The sequence below is a fragment of the Takifugu flavidus genome, chromosome 15 (genome assembly GCF_003711565.1).
Source record: "Takifugu flavidus isolate HTHZ2018 chromosome 15, ASM371156v2, whole genome shotgun sequence".
Classification (NCBI taxonomy): domain Eukaryota; kingdom Metazoa; phylum Chordata; class Actinopteri; order Tetraodontiformes; family Tetraodontidae; genus Takifugu; species Takifugu flavidus.
Genome location: NC_079534.1, coordinates 12,597,483 through 12,616,653, shown reverse-complemented (window position 1 = coordinate 12,616,653; position 19,171 = coordinate 12,597,483). Strand labels below are relative to the sequence as shown.

At 44.7% G+C, this 19,171-nt stretch overlaps 1 protein-coding gene across 1 annotated transcript; it reads left to right on the top strand.

Annotated features, from left to right (window-relative positions):
* Window positions 1-5,270: 5,270 nt before the first annotated feature.
* Window positions 5,271-16,884, top strand: mmp16b (matrix metallopeptidase 16b (membrane-inserted)). Its single transcript, XM_057057861.1, has 10 exons — window positions 5,271-6,067; window positions 7,497-7,645; window positions 7,996-8,106; window positions 8,963-9,267; window positions 11,256-11,417; window positions 11,752-11,969; window positions 12,050-12,188; window positions 12,817-12,967; window positions 13,958-14,073; window positions 14,182-16,884. Exons 1-10 carry the CDS (start codon window positions 5,942-5,944, stop codon window positions 14,541-14,543), a joined length of 1,839 nt encoding a protein of 612 aa, XP_056913841.1. The 5' UTR covers window positions 5,271-5,941; the 3' UTR covers window positions 14,544-16,884.
* Window positions 16,885-19,171: the final 2,287 nt, after the last annotated feature.

Here is a 19,171-nt window from a genome sequence, read left to right as displayed (position 1 = left end):
GAAAAGATAACCTGCAGGGGTGAGGGGACAGATTGTGGCTTGCAGAATAAACACATCCGTCCTTGAAAGATTCTCATATTTTCCATGTCTTAGTTAGTAGGTACTGCTGTTCAGCACAAGAAAGAACATTTAAATTCATGTTCTAATTAATGCAGCTCATACGGAGCATCAAATTACCCAGAAAATGCAACTCCTTCAAAGATAATATTGATGCAACGACTCCTATTACCTAGTTCAGTCAGGCAGAAAGATTATTTGACTGCGCTGGGAGGGCAGAGATCTTGTTATCTGAGACTTCTCCTGATGGCCTGGAAGTCTGATCTGCATGACGGGGCCCAGATGGACCGTCAATGCGCTCTGCACCCTCCTGAAAAAATGGATATGGGAATGTATCAACACCCACCCCAAGAAAGCATCAGACCCGAGAAGCAGAGACAGCCGAGAACAGTGCGACGTGTGCAATTATACAGATCTGACCACTAATTTACAGCATCCACCCAAACAAACCTCACGCTGCGTTAGAGGAAACAAACACGAGAGGTCTAAAAATGAGGATACGAGAACGTGCAGTTGTCGTGCGAGTCCATATCACCAAAAAGTGCTGTCATTTATGCCAAAATGAAAAGCTGAAGGTATGAAAAGTGTCAGCAATGGTGTTGTTTAATGCTGTGAAGTCCTGCTCTGTTCAGGCTGCTGCATCCCTGGCTTGTGAGGTAAGACTTGGATTATATGTGACTGGATCCAGGCTTTAATAATAGCTTTGCAAAATCCCGTTTCTAGCAGCATGGCTGAAAAGCCTCAGGCACTGAAACCATACTGTCAAGTACCAATTAAAAAGGTTTCATTAAAGGAAACCGGGATAAACAGATCACCTCTTATTTCACCATCTGCCCCTTTAAAAGGGAACCAGATTTAGCCGCTTCAATGAACAGGTGAATTGTTTGTTTTTGATTCCGCTGGAACACATGCTTCACCTTTCCTGGCAGGGCCCGTGTCTTTTGGCAGGGAGCCACGTCAACTCGCCCGAGCTTGTGGTCGCCATGGCAGCCCATTGGGTTACACAGTAAACACCTCCCAGTAAATGAATGAGCCCATTTTGATCCAATAGGAATCGCTTTCTCAACTCCCAGCCAGTCCTGTTTTATAACACAGAACACCTTGTTCACACTTACGCCAGCCATTCCTGAGGGATTTGTCAGAGTTCAGGTTTGGATTTATGACATTTGAGCCAGTTTATCATAACAACCGTCGGTTATTCCGAATTGTTATGGTGTTGTCTGGAGTCAAAGCCTAATGAGTGAATTAATAACCTTTTCCACTCCACAAAATGGCTGAAATTAGATAAACTATCTGAAACAGCCAAGTATAGCGTTGCATATAGACACAATTCTAAGGTTCTATCAATAATTACTCAAGATTTCCGCTACACCTTTGCAGTTTCGCATATTTTTTTTAGTCTAGAAAAAGAACAAAAAAGAAAACTGGTATATGAGTATGCGATGAAGAGCGTTATCCTAGTGGTTTATGTTATAACCCACTGAAAAGATATCTGGCCTGGACTTTAATAAAACTGTTGAACATTATTGGCTCAACATGTATGAAGATTGCAAAATAGAGTAGGATCATAAAGAAAAGCATTCAATAAATTTGAAAATGACATTAAAAAGTCATTTTTCAACAAACGTAAGAGCCTTTCCCTCAGGGGTCCATGATGCATGATGCAACTTCCTGTCTTCCAAATCATTTCAAAAACTAAACAGTCAGATTAACATTTTCAGACAATCCTTCTTTTTATACCAGGACTTTTTTTCTGCATGACTTCTTTTGTAAAAAAAATAAAATAATAATAATCCTAATATTTTATCATTTTAGTTTATGTATTATTACCATTTCATCATCTTCTGGGGGTTGTTGCTGTGTTTGAGATGCTTTTGAGTAGATGTGTGTGTCTCCCAGTGCTGCTGTGACTCAGGGTGGACTGAGACCTCAACTGCCCCCCCGGCTGTTCCGATTACACCACTGCCCAGTCAAGATGAGGCATGCCGGCTCCACCACATCATCTGCAGCGCCATCTCCACCCCATCCGGATTAATCTGGAGTTGTCATCCAGGAATCTCCCAGTTGGTGTACAGCTCCGAATCCTCCCTGCGGACAAAGAGTTGTGCCCATTCTCCAAAATATGATTTAAAATTAATACAATTTACGAATTACTAACATTTTAGAATGAGTGAAATCTAACCTGAGTGGGAGGCGACAAAGATATGAAGTGACCCCCAAAACCAGAGCTTATCTCCAAGAGTTCACCGAACGGTCAAGGAAAACACTTGGAAAAATCGAAAGGAAATGGTGAATAAATTGTGGTGGAAGAAATTGGGAATGAATATAATAAAATATGTATCATGAAAGGACTCACAGAGATGAAAAAAGATAGGAATAAAAAAAGACACTGAAATTATGAGACAGTAAAACGTAATAAAATGAGAATGAAATGAATTTCATTGAATTCTTCCTGTGAGGACGCCGCCCCATCCCCACCCACGCTGGAGCTGCAGACGAGAAGTCGGAGCTGGCTGTAAATGGGTCAGAGTGTGTAAAGGTGAAAAGAAACCTTTGGCTGTTTAGAAAATGTTCAGTAACAGAATTTAGGAAATCTTTTCATGAAATCCAAATTCCTTGGATTTGAGGTAAAAGACAGAAATAAACAGAAAACATGATCAGAAAAGCAAACATTCCAAATGATTATAATAAGTAATATGCCTAATAATAACTGCCCGTGAGGTCCAGTCATATTTATTACATCTGGTTGCTCTTCTAACGGACCTCTGGCACATTTCCTAAGAACCTTCTGTTAAAAGGGTTTGGACCTTCTGCTATAATGGAACAATGCAAACTGCATGGAACCAAAGTTCTCCTCAGAAACAACATTAAGTTTTCTTATGATTCAGCATTAATTTAACAATCTTCCTCCCTTTGTTCCTCATCCTCTTGTAATTGGGTCATTTATGGTCTGATTACCATGAAGCTCCATCCTCCACCTCGCCAAATTAAGAGTCAGAGAACCGACCATCAGAGACTGGGACTTTGATTCAATTGGTAAATAATCATTACCGTATTCCGAACATTTCATTTTCCTGTTCGGATTGATTTTTTGAGACAATCGGGACAAGTTAATAAGCAATTCCTTTTAGCCACGCAGAAAGTCCACAAGTTGATGGTTTCTTCCACACAATGGACCTCCAAAACCTCTGAGCAAACACATTATTGTTGACAAAATGGACAGAATTCCTCATTTTCTTTTGCTTCTATAAATATTTTATTATTTATTTTGTGACCAGTAAAAAGCCGGGAAAACATTAATGAATGTGAGTGCAGCAAACAAAATACTGTTATTCACATATAAATCTATTTTCTGGGCCTGAGAATAATTATTCCCCAAGCATTTGCCTGTTTATAAGTTGCCATAGATAATGACGTGAAAGCTAATATGAAGTGAAAAAGGTGACACTTTTGCCTCAGTCTTTCATATAATTTGAAAATAACACAGGCGTCTTGGCTAGAACTGGGCTAAACCCATCAGGGAAATCCAGTACTGACTTTCCCTAAACCCTCAAATAAAAACGCCTTTTTACTATGTCCAAGGCCTTTTCGTCATCCACCAGCAGGAAACCAGACTCAAAGCCACCACATTTCTCATAAAGTAAAAGCGCCCTCCTCCCGTCAGGTCAGCGTCAACCACTTTAATTTAAAATGATCCCCCTTTTAGCCTTTTAGTCAGCACGTTACATGAGACTTTTAGGTCCATTGTGAAGATGGTGGTGGCCTTAAAATCTGTATTTCCTCTTCTTAGGGTGGTTCAGATTGTTCTTCCTCAATGTTAATTGTGCTCAGATTCTCCCTTCAGAGCAGTAAATTCTGGGGCAGTAGAAATGTAATTTGACGTGGAGCGGTGTCTGAAAGTGCCTGTATTTGTCCTAAAAGATCTTATTGATTTCTTTTGGGTCAGAGGTAATGACCTGCCATAGTTGTGTCATATAAATTGGGTTCTAAAAATCTCCTGTCTCTTTTGCAGAGCCCATTTTGGATTCTGGAAGTGTTGTCTTCGGCTTTTTCATGCAGTTTTTCCAGTTTATGTATTTGGCTTCCTTACACTGGCAAAAGAATAGTTTTATTTTGAAATAGGAACTGCCAAAATCCTTGAGACAAGCTGTCTGTCATCTAGGGTACTTGTAACACAACAAAAAGAAAATTATACATTTAAAAAAAGGGGGTAAACAAGAGATTTCCTATTTGTAAAATATATCAGATTCTATTACATGAAGCATACAGTTATTATTGCTTCACCCATCTTGAGATATTTCACAATATTTTCCATATTTTTCATGAATTGCATCATCATAGTTCCTTCATAGCAGGGGACACGTCCTGAATTCCGATAAATGCCGCTCCAAAAAAAAAAAAAAGGTTCTTCTTAAGATGACTCTTCAAACGGGCCACAATGAATTGTTTTATCGACTGTATCTGTCACAATATTTGGCACCATGTCATAAAAATGGCAGCAAATGAGTCAGATATTTATTGCTTAATGGTATTTCCGACAGGACAACAATCGGACACATTCAAACATTGGTCCTAATGGTTGGCAAAAAAAAAAACCTTGATGGTTTGTTAATGACTGAGGCACATGTTGGGGTGAGGAACCGGCTGCCAGGGTTCTCTTTCTGTCAAAAGGGCTCACGAACTCCGAATCCATTCAAGCCTGTGAGAAAGAGCCTCAGAGTTTAGGAATCTCTGAGTCACTCACGGAAGGAAATACGAGGAATCGACCAAAGTGACCGCTGACAATGGGGCTGCGCAGTTTCATTGAGAAAATTGCTCAATGCACAAATGTGTCAGCTTGCTAGAACATGTAGCTGTTAAATATTATCATTTCTAGCAACATTAACGTTAGTGCTTCAGTACAGATATACAGTCAGCAACAGCTCAGTTATGTATCATATCAGTGCTGAAATCAATCACCCAAACCTTGAATTTGATTTAAATTTTTTATGTCTGTTGAATTAAATTAAACACAATAATAATTTGGAAAGTGCGGTATGATATTCTTCTTCTGCGTCCCCCCGATATGCCCTCTGTGCCTGTCACGTCAAATCAAGGTCTGATCAGTTTCACGCCTGGTTGGCTCATGGAGGACGGATGCAGGTTGCTGGGTCATGTGTCCCTCTGAGCTTCCAGGCGTCAACAGCTGGCCACCGCGTAATGGAACAGCGCCATCTGCTGGACGCTTTTCTCCAAGCAGCTTGTTGTGGCTCGTCTAGTCGGTGTTGTCGGGACGCAATCGGGTCTGAGATCTTTGTGCCGAAAAAAGTAATTTGTGAGGTAGGAGGAGTCGGCTGCTGCCCAGCTTGCGCATGCAAAGACAGGCCCATCCATTAACGTGCACATAAGCTGGTTGATTTCAAAAGGTTGAAAAATGCACTCAGGACCGCTGTAAAATTGGAACACGGTCTGCTACGAATTAAAAACTCAGGCAGCGCATACGTCGAAGTGACAGGCACGCCAGAAGATGCTTACTTCATCTGTCACGCACTCTGCTGGGCAGCTCTCATCAGCGCCGTGTGAGGAATCAAAGCGCAGGCGTCGAGTTCGGGGAGGGAGGCTCTCTTGCGCAGACTAGGTACTGTACATGGCCATTGATGCTGCTGGGTAGATGAGAGCCCCTGATGTAAATAAGAATGGCGAGAGCAGCGGCTTCGACACGCAGCCTGATCTTCGCTTGACACCCGGGACGTTCGATGCCACCGCTGGGATTTGATGAAAGGCGCGCTCCAGGTTTTCTGGTTCTCGTCTGAACCATCTCGACTGATGAGTTCCATTTGACAATAGAGCCACAACAGACGGGCGGCTTCTTCTAATAATCACTTGGGGGAAAAAACGGGTCATTATGACCTTAGTATCCTGCAGGAAAACAAAACCATCGGATTGCTTTTACGCGGCAGCCTTCTGCTTGCATTTTCTGTTCTGGAATCCGTTCGCCGTATCCGGGGAGAACTATCATTTCAACGTAGAGGTAAGATGAATGGCCTCCCCTGCCTGGTTATTATAAATGACCGTGCTCTCTCCTCCACATCATCTGCCTCGGCGTGTAAAGCGAAAACATCTCTGGAGCCATCCGTGGCTACAATTACCATAACGCACAAGATGGATCCATAATAAGCCTGTCCAAAACAGCATCCCTCGTTTATGAAATAAAAGGATGCTCATTTTTATAACACCGCCGTCCGTGAGCTGATTCAGCCCACTGCTGCCAAACGTGCAGCAGGGATTTGATTTCACCGAGAAAGGTCTATTTCTGGTGTGTTTTAGAAAAACAATCTCGGACCAGAGTGTTTTCTCCGTGAGGTGCAGCCTCTGTTGAAATGATGCACGCTTTGGCAGGGCCATGTTTAAGGAGATTGAGTCATTTAATGGAATCGGATCCTGATGCACCTTATTAATTGCTGTTATTTTCATCTTCAGCTCAGACATCCCTCCTATCATGGTGAAGAAAGCTCACACACACACATAGACACACACACACGCTCAGACAAATTCAATTTTACAGCTTGCTGAAAACTGACAGATATCGCTCTGAGATCTGCCTTTGAGCAAACAACACACAGGAAACAAATCAACAGGGGTGAAGGGGGATAAACAAGGCATTTAGCTCAGCACAAAGTGGGATAGAGGCCCAAAAGGGAGGGGTAGACAGAGGAGAAAGCCAGCTGGGCTATCGTAGCGTCCATGTAGTGATGAGGAAGCAGCTCCGTGCTGTGTGAACAACTTATCTTCAGACTGAATCTGAGGCTGACCCCCCCCTGCAGATGATGCTGTCACCTCTGACCACGGCATATAGCCGCGATCTGTGTGTGCAGGGCGAGGGGAGGCAGGGCCACTGTCCTGCGCATCCAAAGTGAGCAGCAGCCGCAAGACACAAACATTATAAGGTCACTGGATGGGACTCAAATGCGAACAGTTTGACTGATGACCAGACAGCCTTGAGGGAAAATGCAGGCAAAGAATAAATCTGCTGCTAATGCTAAAACCACCGCAGAGTGTTTACATGTAAATTCCACCTCAGTAAAGCTTCTAAGCATTTTATTCACTCTGTGCTGCTAAATATAAACCCGGCAGCAGCAGCGGCAGCGGCAGCGGCAGCGGCTCCTTCTCAGTGTTTTTATACATCAGACTGGTAGCAACGGTTAGTCACCTCAGCCTTCTGTGGGCTGCTAGCTCAAGGCTGTGCAGCCATATTTGCATTGATTTTCACGATGGGATTGGCTGCTTAGTGCGAAGTTCAGGGAGGGTGACTGTTGTCAAGCAAGATGCACCATCCACAGCTGCGGAGGAATTTCTGAGGCGTTGGAAACAAAACTAAAAAAAAAATCATGTTGAAAATTTAATTTGCTGAACATGCACGTTATTTCTCCCCCCCCCCCCCCACCCCCACCCCATCACAGGGATGGCTACAGAGGTACGGCTACCTTCACCGCACAGAACCGGGAATGTCTGCCATGCGCTCGGCCCACACCATGCACTCAGCCATCGCCTCCATGCAGCGCGTCTATGGGCTGAATGTCACAGGGACGCTGGATGAGAGAACCAAAGAGTGAGTATGCAAACAAGCTAAGAGGAGAAGAAGAAGTGCTCCTAATGTGTGAATGAATTAATGGAGAACGGAAAAAGATGTCAGCTTCTGAACCCCCCCCCCCCATTAACACTCCTGATACAAGTCTCAGTTCAAGGCCGTAACAAATGCTGACGCAGTGATATCACACCGAGGTGAGAGCTGCTCCACGGGATGATTAATTAATCGTGTAAACAAAGTTTGAATAAAGTCTGACAAAGCGACACCTCTCGTGCTCTCAGCCCTGGAGCAGTTTGATTAGGCTTTTAAGCATACTTGATCATTTGCCTTATGTGTTTATCTGTGTTCCTCATCATCATTTTCTTTCTCAGTTGGATGCAAAAGCCTCGCTGCGGCGTCCCCGACAAAAGTGCTTCGAGGTCGCGGAAGCGGCGATATGCGCTGACGGGACAAAAGTGGCAGCGTGCACACATCACCTACAGGTGAGAAGTGGAGTAGAGGTAGTTGTCATGGAGACCATTGAGAACGGCAGCACTTAGTGTGTTAATTTCCCCAGCTCTCCTCCTCCTCCGTCTCTCCTTCTCCGCCTCGTCACCTGACATCACATGCGCGCCGTTGCCATAGCAACCGCTGGAGTACGTCACGCGATATATATTTAGCCGACGCGCTCAAATCAACACAAACATTCACCCATATGGGCTGTGAACATGTTTTTTTGTTGTTGTTTCATGTCTAATGGAGCCAGATTAGCCGTGCTAGCTGGCTTACGTGCAGATCGGTGGCTGCCTTTTATTAAACAATCGAAACCCCCTACAAACCTCTCTCTTCTTAACAGTGTCCAAATTCTCATCACGGATATTCACACACTCATCTTATCTGGCCTGATTAAGCTGCGGCTTTTAATAGGTTCTCAGAAAGACTAATAAAAAGGACTCTGGCACCACTGCAAATTAACAGGTTACAGCGGCACTGGAAGATAACACTGGCAATTTATTCAAATCCCTCCACAATTTCGAATTGATGAGCCACCTCTTCTAATAGAATGTCAATCTGTGCTGAGCCCGTGCCGCCTCTGAATCCACTTTTTTTTCTTGAAAATGAGTGGAGAGGGAGGAAGATTTCCCATCCCTCTCAGCCTGCCAGCGACTGATAACGATTGGCGTGGTGAAAGTTCAATAAAAGCTGCTGGGCCTGCAGTAGTTGTCAAGTGCTGCCTGTCTTTTATTTCCTGCCGCCGCCTTGACGGGTGAAAAATGCGCATACCTCCTCTGAATGTACGTTCACGAGCTAAACTAGGCTTTTCTCACCCACGTGTCTCCTTTGTCCTTCCCTCCAAAGCATCAAAAATGTCACGCCAAAAGTGGGGGCCCGGGAGACTCACGACGCCATCAGGCGGGCCTTTGACGTGTGGCAGGGTGTGACTCCCCTACGCTTTGAGGCTGTTCCTTACAGCGCCCTGGAGACTGGCAGGCGTGACGTGGACATCACCATCATCTTCGCCTCGGGGTTTCACGGCGACAGCTCGCCCTTCGACGGCGAGGGCGGTTTCCTTGCCCACGCCTATTTCCCAGGCCCGGGAATAGGAGGGGACACACACTTTGACTCAGATGAACCCTGGACCCTGGGGAATCCGAACCATGACGGTAAGCGAAGACAGCAGCCATGATGAGGGAGAGATAATCACTGATAGAAATCGGGCTGGCGGGAGGACAGCGGGAGGACATGAATTTACCACGGAATATGGAGGACAGCTTAAATAGAGACAGTGACACGTCTTTGATCCAGCTGTGCTCTGTAAAGACACACTTCAACATCCGTCATTAGCCTCCCGTCATATCTGCATAAAAGGCTCCGCAGAAGACAGGACAGGCAGCTATTTTAGGACATTCCCCTTCTTCTACTTTCGGCTGTCACCGCGGTCTCCATCACCCTCTGTCCTCTGCATCCTCTCCTCTCACACATACTAACCTCACGTCCTCTAAAACAACGTCCTTAGAGCCGCTCTCGGGTCTCCCTGTAGGTCTCCTGCATGGCAGGTCCATCCTCAAGCTCCTTTCCCACATAATTTCAGCTATTCCATTTATAGCGAGTGGAATGTGATGGAATGTGGTCAGTTGTTATATATCACATAGTACTGTCTTTTATTCTGTAATGTAGTGAGTAAGACTTCTAATATGGTGGCTGTCATAGATTCTGTGTTTTGTCCTATTGTTGTATTTTAGTGTTATATTACATTTCAAAGGCAGCCAGAGGTCACCAGTACCTTGTAGTATTGATTCGGCTCCATTCAGTCCGGTTGAACGTCGTGTGTTGTAGGATTTTTATGCCATTGCATCCATTTTGCAGCATGAAATACTGAAGCGGCCTCTGTCATTTATTTAAGCATCTTAAATTCAGATTTTACAGCACAAAAGGCTTTCACACCCCTCACTTCCGACACCTCCGCACCAGCGTAGGAGCGTCCGAATCTGAGATAAGGCTGATACTCTCTGAGTTGATGTGTGTTGTTGTTATGTAATATAGATCTGCGAGTTAGGACTTCATGATAAATGGTGCCACACCTCATGTGTCATGTTTTACATGTGTGGCGGGGGGTGCTGCCAGAGTCCAAACACAGAGATAAGGCATCTTTGTTGCTGCCCATCTCCATAAACTGGCGACTCAATCGACCATTAAGCTATTTTGATAAGCTAATGAAAAAATGATACGACGAGCCACAGTCGCACTCGAGATTTGATTATTGCCTTAATGCAAGAGGGGCTCCCGTTGCATTTACATGAGAGCACTCCTCCCTGCATGATTATATTTGCTGAGCGGCGAGGTTGATTCTAAAGGGCCCCCATCCCGCCCTGTGTGTCGGGAAAGCTGCTTTAATGGGCTTTCACAGCAGCGGAACAGTGAATGTTGCATGTCGACATGTGTGCTAATGGCATCTCCGGCCCGTCTCCAGGGAGTTTTTTTTGCAGGACAATTTAGGTGAGATGGAAGATGCTGTTTATGTGAGATAATTGCAGGAGGGGGTAGTGAAACCTTTTAGATGCCGGCCTGGTGTCTGTGGTCGCGCTGGAGGGGGGGTGGATATCACGTTTTTAGATGACGACAGTGTCCCCTGGGACAAATTCAGTCACTCTGTAGGAATAAGGCATTTATTTCTAATTCAGGTCAACCCTGTGAAAATGGCCTTGACATGATAAACTGATGTTTGTGTACATTCAGGGGTATTACGTAAGAGTGGGTTTAGCGTTGTTTTTCATTGCCAGGGCAACGACATCTCGTATCTCCACAATCTTATCCATCCACGATCACATCTCGCAGCACTGCCTGTCACCATGTTTTAAAACACTTGCTTAGTCCCCTATTTTGAAGCAGCTACTGCATAAACCCTAAATCCTAAAGCACAACTTCCTATAGAAGTGATTAAACTGGCCAAATACTCAATATTTAATCAGTAAGTCTTGATTTATATCGTGGCGACCAAAGTGCTGAGCATAAAAAGCAAGAAGAAAATATGCAGCTCTGTGTGCGTGTGTGTGTGTGTGTGTGTGTGTGTGTGCTATAGCGTTCTGCTTTTGTTTCTCCTGTACCATTTGTCTTTTCCGGTGGTGCATTCAAGGCCTCTCCTCCTCTCCAGGGAACGACCTGTTTTTGGTTGCGGTGCACGAGCTCGGCCACGCTCTCGGCCTGGAGCACTCTAACGACCCCACCGCTATCATGGCTCCTTTCTACCAGTACATGGACACAGACAACTTCAAACTACCTCACGATGATCTGCAGGGCATTCAGAAAATCTACGGTAACTCATATATAATTCTCTCTCTAGTGTCAACATCAGAGATGCTCGTTGATGATGAAACGACTCTTTCGCAGATAACGAGAAGTGGATAAAGCCCTCAGAGCAAAGTTAGACGAGTTGATGAAGCAGTCGTGCTTGAGTAGAAAATCTAGATCCAGGTAGTCGTGACGGACGCTGCTGTCGCTCTCGGCTGGAACGCAGTAAACACCAGGTGTCAGCTGACGAAGCGAGCAGCCGTCGGGCGTTTCATAACATGAGTCAACGCGAAGCAATAATCGGTGCCACAGATAAATATTTTTCGGTCAGGATCTGGATTATCGGTGTGTTTGCGTAGGTCCACCAGATAGAGCGCCTCAGCCGACCAGGCCCCCGCCCACGGTCCCTCCTCCGCGCTTCCTCCAGCCCTCGGACCCTCGCAAGCACGACCGCCACGCCCGACCTCATCGCCCACCGCAGGGGGCCAAGCCCTCCAACCCCAACTCCAAACCCAACATCTGTGACGGAGGCTTCAACACTCTGGCCATCCTCCGACAGGAGCTGTTTGTGTTCAAGGTAGCGAAGAAGAAGGAGATGATGATGACGATGGTGGTGGCGGTGGTGGCGAGGAAACAATATATCATGTGTTTTTGTAGGATCAGTGGTTTTGGAGGGTGCGGGACAACTCGGTGGTGCCCGGGTATCCAATGCAGATCAACCACTTCTGGAAAGGATTACCTGCCAAAATTGATGCGGTGTATGAAAACAGCGAAGGGAAGTTCGTCTTCTTCAAAGGTAGCGTGAACACACGAGACGCAGCAGCATTCGAACCTTTTTTATACTGATTGATGCACTGTGATCTTTCCTTCTTCTTCTCTTTTAACTCGTTAATAAATGTGGAATTAGCTTGCTTTGCAGATTCCGGCGTGTGTGATGAGTAGTTCAGGAAGCTCAGCATTTAGCAGCACCGTGTGTCCGTGTGGTTGTTTTCTTTCCTCTGTGGTAACAGAATGGGTTCAGGTCCAGAACAGTCATCCATCCATCAGGCAGATTAACATGACATCTGTCACCAGTGGGATCAGGAACGGGGGGGGGGGGGGGTCCTCTTGCTTTATTTATTCTCGCTGGGAGACTTAACTCCATGTGTGTGCTCGTGAGTCTTAGCTCCTCCATTACAGCAGCTCTGTCAGAGGCAGAATTAAATGCCACAATTCAATAAATGTAACTTGAAAACTAGACTGCAGAGTTTGAGAGCTCTTGTTTATTGTATCATAGATAAAGCTACGCGAGCGCGTGCAGACGTTCTCCCGTTGTGGTAGAAATAGATAGAATCCACACAGAGTGCTGGAATGCCTGAGGTTTGGTTCAACGTGAACTTAATGGCTTCGTCTCAACACCTCCCAACTTTCGGTGTCTATTTTAGGAAGCCGTTTCTGGGTCTTCAAAGACACAACGCTCCAGCCTTCGTACCCTCAGGACATCTCGCTGTTCGGGAGAGGAATGCCGACGCAGAGCATTGAGACCGCCGTCTGGTGGGAGGACGTGGCCAAGACCTACTTCTTTAAAGGAGACAGGTCTGTGCAGGATGACTCTGACCTCCTCAGAACAGGGAGAGCAGCTCTAGGAAACAAACATTTCTTTTGAAATCTTTTATATTCCAAAAAGGTTTTTGCTAAATACAGCAATTTTGGGGGACTGAAGACTTTTCATTCCTCGTGTTTTTTCTTTTCTGTGTTTGGAACCTGTTCCTCCTGAGAAACGTAACGATTTTTGTGCACGAATCGATCGGCACGTCTCTAGATTAGCCTGCATTCCGAGGAACATTCTAACGGTGCGTTTAATAGCTCATCATCAAAGAATTGATGTATATCGTCTGCTGGCATTGTTATTGATTCATGTGTGTGCACGTTAGGCCCCCTCCAGCAGCACCGAACCGGGCTTTTACCCTTCCCCCTAAAGTTTGACAATGCAGCAGCAGGACTAACATGTTTTTAAAGCTGTCGCAGTAATAGATCAGGTGACCCCGCGGTCGTGCTTTGTCATGATTTTGTCCTCCCTCATCCTGCACGTCTTGACAGGCTGGACAATCTGTCCGACGCTGCGTCGTGAATCATATTTGCGGATGAAAGAAAACTGGCACGGAGGAGCAAAAGTCACGTCTGCCTGGCGTTAAACACAGCTAAGATGTCTGAGTCCGCAACAGAAGGCCCGTCGTGGAACCTCTTGTACTTTTCATGTTTGACACGAGCTAAAAATTGCGGCTTGGACGGCCTCTCGGTGCAGCTCAGTTCTCAACAGGCCGCCTTCTGCTCCCGTCTGAGTGCTGGTGGAAGTCTTCACATGGCCAGAATCAAAGACTCCCGCCCCACTTTCACATTTGTTCCTTGGCCTCATTTGATTTGGCCCCTTGATGGATTTGTTAAAGGTGCCTCATTAAGATATTTTGTTTAAATTGGTGTAATTTCCTCCTCCTCAGGATTAACCTAAGGCAGCAGACTATTACTGGGGGTCAGGATTAATGATCACACCTCCGCTCTGACTCTTGTTTTTGTCCTCTCTTTCAGATACTGGAGGTACAACGAGGACATGAGGACTATGGATCCAGGCTACCCCAAGCCCATCACTGTGTGGAAAGGCATCCCTGACTCGCCACAAGGGGCTTTTGTGGATAAAGCTAATGGTTGGGTTTTTTTTCCCAGATTTGCATTTTGATTTCATTCTCTTTTCATTAAGCGCAGACAAATATTCTGAAGAAAAATCCAATTTGCTGTCTCCCGCCACGCTCTAGGTTTTACTTATTTCTACAAGGGGAAGGAATACTGGAAGTTTAACAACCAGTTGCTTCGAGTGGAGCCCGGCTACCCGCGGTCCATCCTGAGGGACTTCATGGGCTGCGACGGCCTGCCTGCCGATCACGAGTGGGACTGGAGTCCCCCGGTGGCAGAGGAGCGCAACTACGACAACGGCGACATGGATGTGGTGATCAAACTGGACAGCACGGGGGGCACGGAGAAAGCGGTGGCCATCGCCATCCCCTGCGTGCTGGCGCTGTGCATGATGGTCCTCCTCTACACCGTGTTCCAGTTCAGGAGGAAGAGCACGCAGCGCCACATACTGTACTGCAAGCGCTCCATGCAGGAGTGGGTCTGAGTGTGTACAGGGAGGAGTGTGGAGCCGCGATAAAGGTCTTGTCATTACTTGAAGCCCCAAGTACAGTAATTGGAAGCACTGTAAAGGCTACAGAACACCAGGATTTCCACGGCGGCACCTTCAATCGCTGACTGAGGATGTAATGAGAGCGCTGCAAGAGGGGGAGACTATCAGCAGAACTCAGCTGAGGCCTTCCGGGTTTTACTAAGACGTGTGTATCTCCTCCGGCTTCTTTCTGTGTCGTGGAATGAACTCAATTAAGAGAGACAGAGTTAAGCTACTGTAAAATGGAACTTGTCGATCCTCGTCTCTGCACGCTGCTTAAAAAGCCACTAGCTCCGACTTCGGTGGACGAGCTCGACACGGTCCAATTCTTTACTTTCAATCCTGAATTCAAGTTCTTTCGGCTGTGCTTTTCTTTTTTCTTAACTACTCGTGGTCCTGCGAACGATTGCTCATTTTGCGGATGACAAAAACATAAACCAAATATGACCTTTTTCTTCCAAAGAGGATTACTGCTCGATGGTTCTTTCGAGTGGATCTTTTTTCTCTCTCTCTCTCCCTCAGTAGATCGAACATTGTTGCATCGCATTCAGATTTGATTTTTTTTTTTTGTCGGTCTCATCTGCCCGTCTGCTCGTTAATCTGTAGAGATAGGAAGCCCTTCCAGGAACTGTGGTGGCAGTCTATCTCTAAAAACAGGAGCCACAAACCTCTCTGCAATATTTATGAGACTGCCTTAATCACAGATTGCTTTAACTCCCTCCTCTCCATGTTGCTCTGGACGGCGAGTGACAATGAGGCACACAAAGAGCCCCAGGATGCTCTTCCAAAAGCAGTGACGGCGGACAGTCGTGTGCCAGGTTGTGCAAAAAAAGAAGAAAAAAAAGGAATTCACTGGCTATTATTTACTGCTTCACCTGAGTTGTAGGGGGGAGGAAGGGGGAGGGGGTTGTTTCTGTGGGGGTGTGCTGAGCCACACGATATGTACTGTGCCCAGATGTACTGTAGTGTCAGTGATTGTGCAGCTCAAATCCTGCTTCCCCAAGGTCGGACCCTAATCTACTCAGTAACCTTCCACACATTGTAAACAGATTTATCGATCCGCGGTTCCTTAGCCGCCATCATATAAGGTTCGAAACGCTTGCATCCTTCATGTAGCAGGAGATAAAGAGAGCCCATGAGAACAGCAATGAGCGTTCTCATCGCTACAGGCATGTTGGTGCTGTTCCACATTAGAATTAAGTTGATTTAATGTAAGGCACTGAAAAGTAAAAGTCTGAAACGGAAAAAGAGTCTAAATAATGATACAAAGCTGCTTTATGAGCTGTGGCAGCAGCTGCCAATTAGCTTTACACAAAATGCTACATTCACTAATTACTAATACATTTCTATAAACCTAGTCTAACATTGTTGGAATTAACACGAATATAAGTGAACTAGAACAAACTAAATTGAGTATGTTAATTGTACATAAGAGCAGTTCGATCGACCGAGGAGTAACAATAATTAGGCAACGTTAACCTGAATAACACTGCTGTTTCTCGTGATGAAGCAGAGAATGAGATGTGAAGGGCTTTTAATCTGATTTTAGTATCTGCCTTTGCTGATCCAATCGATGTTTCATTTATCTGTAGAGCAGCACCGAGGCATCCGCCATGATGGAGTCAACAAATCCTCGTACCTGTATGTCTTCTGGCTTAAAACAGGGCTGAGCTGTGGAAGCAAAAAAAAAAAAAGAAAGAAAAAAGAAAACCAACCAACCCTCCATGTTATGCGTGGGGTTCTTGGGCTTGCAGGTTTGTGGTGGCTCTGACGGCACCGGTGCGTGTGAATAAAGGGTAGCTGGAGAGCAGTATTCGCTCCCTTTGTCACCAGAACTTTTAATATTCCAGCCCAGTCCTACTGAGGGCAAACAGTTGTCGTTAAAGCAGGATCAAAATGCGTTTTTTCCTCAGTTTAATCCAGCTCAGTCCTCGTAAACATGGCGTTTCTACCCCGACAACAGAGGGCGCTCTCCTGCAGGTATGGTTTATTTGCCATGGTTTGACAGATACATATTGAAATGTTACATATTTCCAATACATCAACATATAGATGTGTGTAAGCATGAAGTCTCAATGTGCTGCCTTGACACACACTGTAAGGAGAGTAGAAAGGCCGAGGACATGAAGAGCATTTAACAGCGGTCAACATCAACATGCAGTATGGACTTCAAGCCATATTGTATGAGAAATCTACTGCATAAAATGTGCATAGAGAGACTGTATATAGTCATACGGAGACATTTTTATCTGCCTATAAAGAAATGCTTTGTTGTAAATAAACATGTGCATAATGACTGTGTCCTTGTTTCCTGCTCACACAAAAGCGTTCCAATTAAAAGCACCGTGAAAGGATATTTGTCTGTTGCCCAAGGTAGCCCTCTTCCCCAGGCAAAACACTCATTAAGCTGCCGTCATCTGTTTTATTCAAGGATGTTGCAGCAATTGTACCACCGTATTTATTTAGAATACCCACTGAAAATTCAGATTCCTCCTTTTGCAGAGTTTTTTTTCATCTTTTTAAAAAATAGCTTTGCTTGGAAAGGGAAACTCTTTATTTGAATTGCATCTCTTGGCCACTGGATGTCGCTGTAGTGATCCGTGGGGAAAAATAAACCAATCTCCCATGAAAAACTGAGAAACAAAGGCTCTGTGCACATAATTAGACACACACAAATAGAGGATTAGACACATCAGTCTGGGCTTTTCCCCTGCCTGTGTTTTTGATGATGAAGTCTTCCATCCTCACTTGAGACCACAGCAGATACAACAACTTTACCCCCCCGATTAAACCCTTTATTGATGTTACGACCCAGAATCAGGACCAGAATTCTGCCTCCGTATTGGAGCTTCATTGTCAAAGGTTTGGGATGACAATCAAGATACGAGCAGTCAGTTTTAATGTTGCTGTTAATAATGTTAAAGCAAAACTTTGTATTAATTGTAGTATTCTACTAATTTAAGCAGGGACAGTAATAAAAGTGGTATTTTTTCTGTTTTGATGAAGGCCTTTACAAATATAATATAGAACAAATATATGACACATTATGTGTTGCGTGTCCCAACTAACCTTTTTGTTTGTATGCTTAATTAAATCACCGTGGTAACTGATGTGGAGAGCAACCTGTTCTGAAGGAGGTTATGCCGGATTAAAATTCTTCTTGGTTTCCAGTGCTAATCTGAGTGAAGGAAACCCTTAAGAGAGCTGCACAGGAGGCAAGAGCGCAGGCAGTACTGCATGGATGCAATTCTGACACCTTCTGACAAGTGATGAAAGCTGTGAGCATTTAATTAGTGATGCGGAAATTAATTTGAGCTTGCTTCCGAAAAGATAGGTTTCCCTGACAGCAGCTGCCGAGCCTGGATGGTGGTGTGCTGCTCAGCTCTGATGGCTGTCACGCAGAACACCGTGGAGAGACACAAATTATGAAATTTAAACAACAAAGACCATTAAAAATAGGTTTGTCGCGCATTCTGTCACTTTTCTTCATAACTCTGTCTTATATCTGTCTACCTGCAGCAAAAGTGAGACATTTTTCTGTCATTTCAGTGCCAAATAAATGTCCACTGTCCTCGATACATCAGCTAATGGCTGCACATGGTTAACAGATCTTATTCTGTAAATTTAAAAAAAAAAAATCCATCCACTGTTTCTAGAGTCTTTTTTCTATGCTTTAATCAACAGGGTTGATGAAGAATTCCTTCTCTTTCATAAAGGCCTTTGATAAATATATGTTTTTTTGTAAATCCTGTATACATTTGAACTTTAATAGAGAGAAAGTTGAATGAATGGCATTTTTTGGATGATGAGCAGTGATTGTTGCAGCGTGAAAATGTGTTTTTAATTGGAAAAATATAAAAATCTATCTTAGCTGTTTCATATTTTGAACAAATATTGATGTATTTGTTTTGTTCTTTTTTGCATTTCAAGATATTTAAGAGATATAAATTGTGTTTATTATTATTAACAATAGTACAACATGAAGATAGTAAAACAAAAAAGAGAGTTGATCATATTGATACCTTTCAGATGCTGCTGTATTAGGAAGGTCAGAACCTGAAATTTAGGAAAAACAACAGGTTTGCATGTTAAAGATGTTAAAGATCGACATAAAGAGGAGCTCAACTCGGCTTTTCTGGATGTTCTCAGATCAGGGAACTGCAACCGACTACTTCTGGGCAGAAACTGGGTCAGAACCTTCCGCAGGACGCTGACTCTTTTGGAGGACACATTGAGCGGTGGCAGATCTCTTTGTAGCCTGGCAGGTTGGTCGGCTCGCTTCCTGTTTGAAAACAGAAATGTGTGAAGCACAAACCAGCCGTTCCATCAGAACCCAAATTCTGACAGTATGCGTTCAGAGGGGAGGCTTTCTGGGAGGAGGTGGAAATGCCCTTCACAGGAATAAAAAAGATCATCTGAGCCCTTTCTGAAAGAATAGAAAGCCTCAAATGGAAACAAAATGCAGACGAACCGCTCCAACCTACCCTGATTGAGCAGAAAGGTGTGGTCGATTTGATGAACCCAAACTCCAGTACGACGGGAGGTGTGCTTGATTTCAAGGTGAGCTGGTGACACTTTTACAC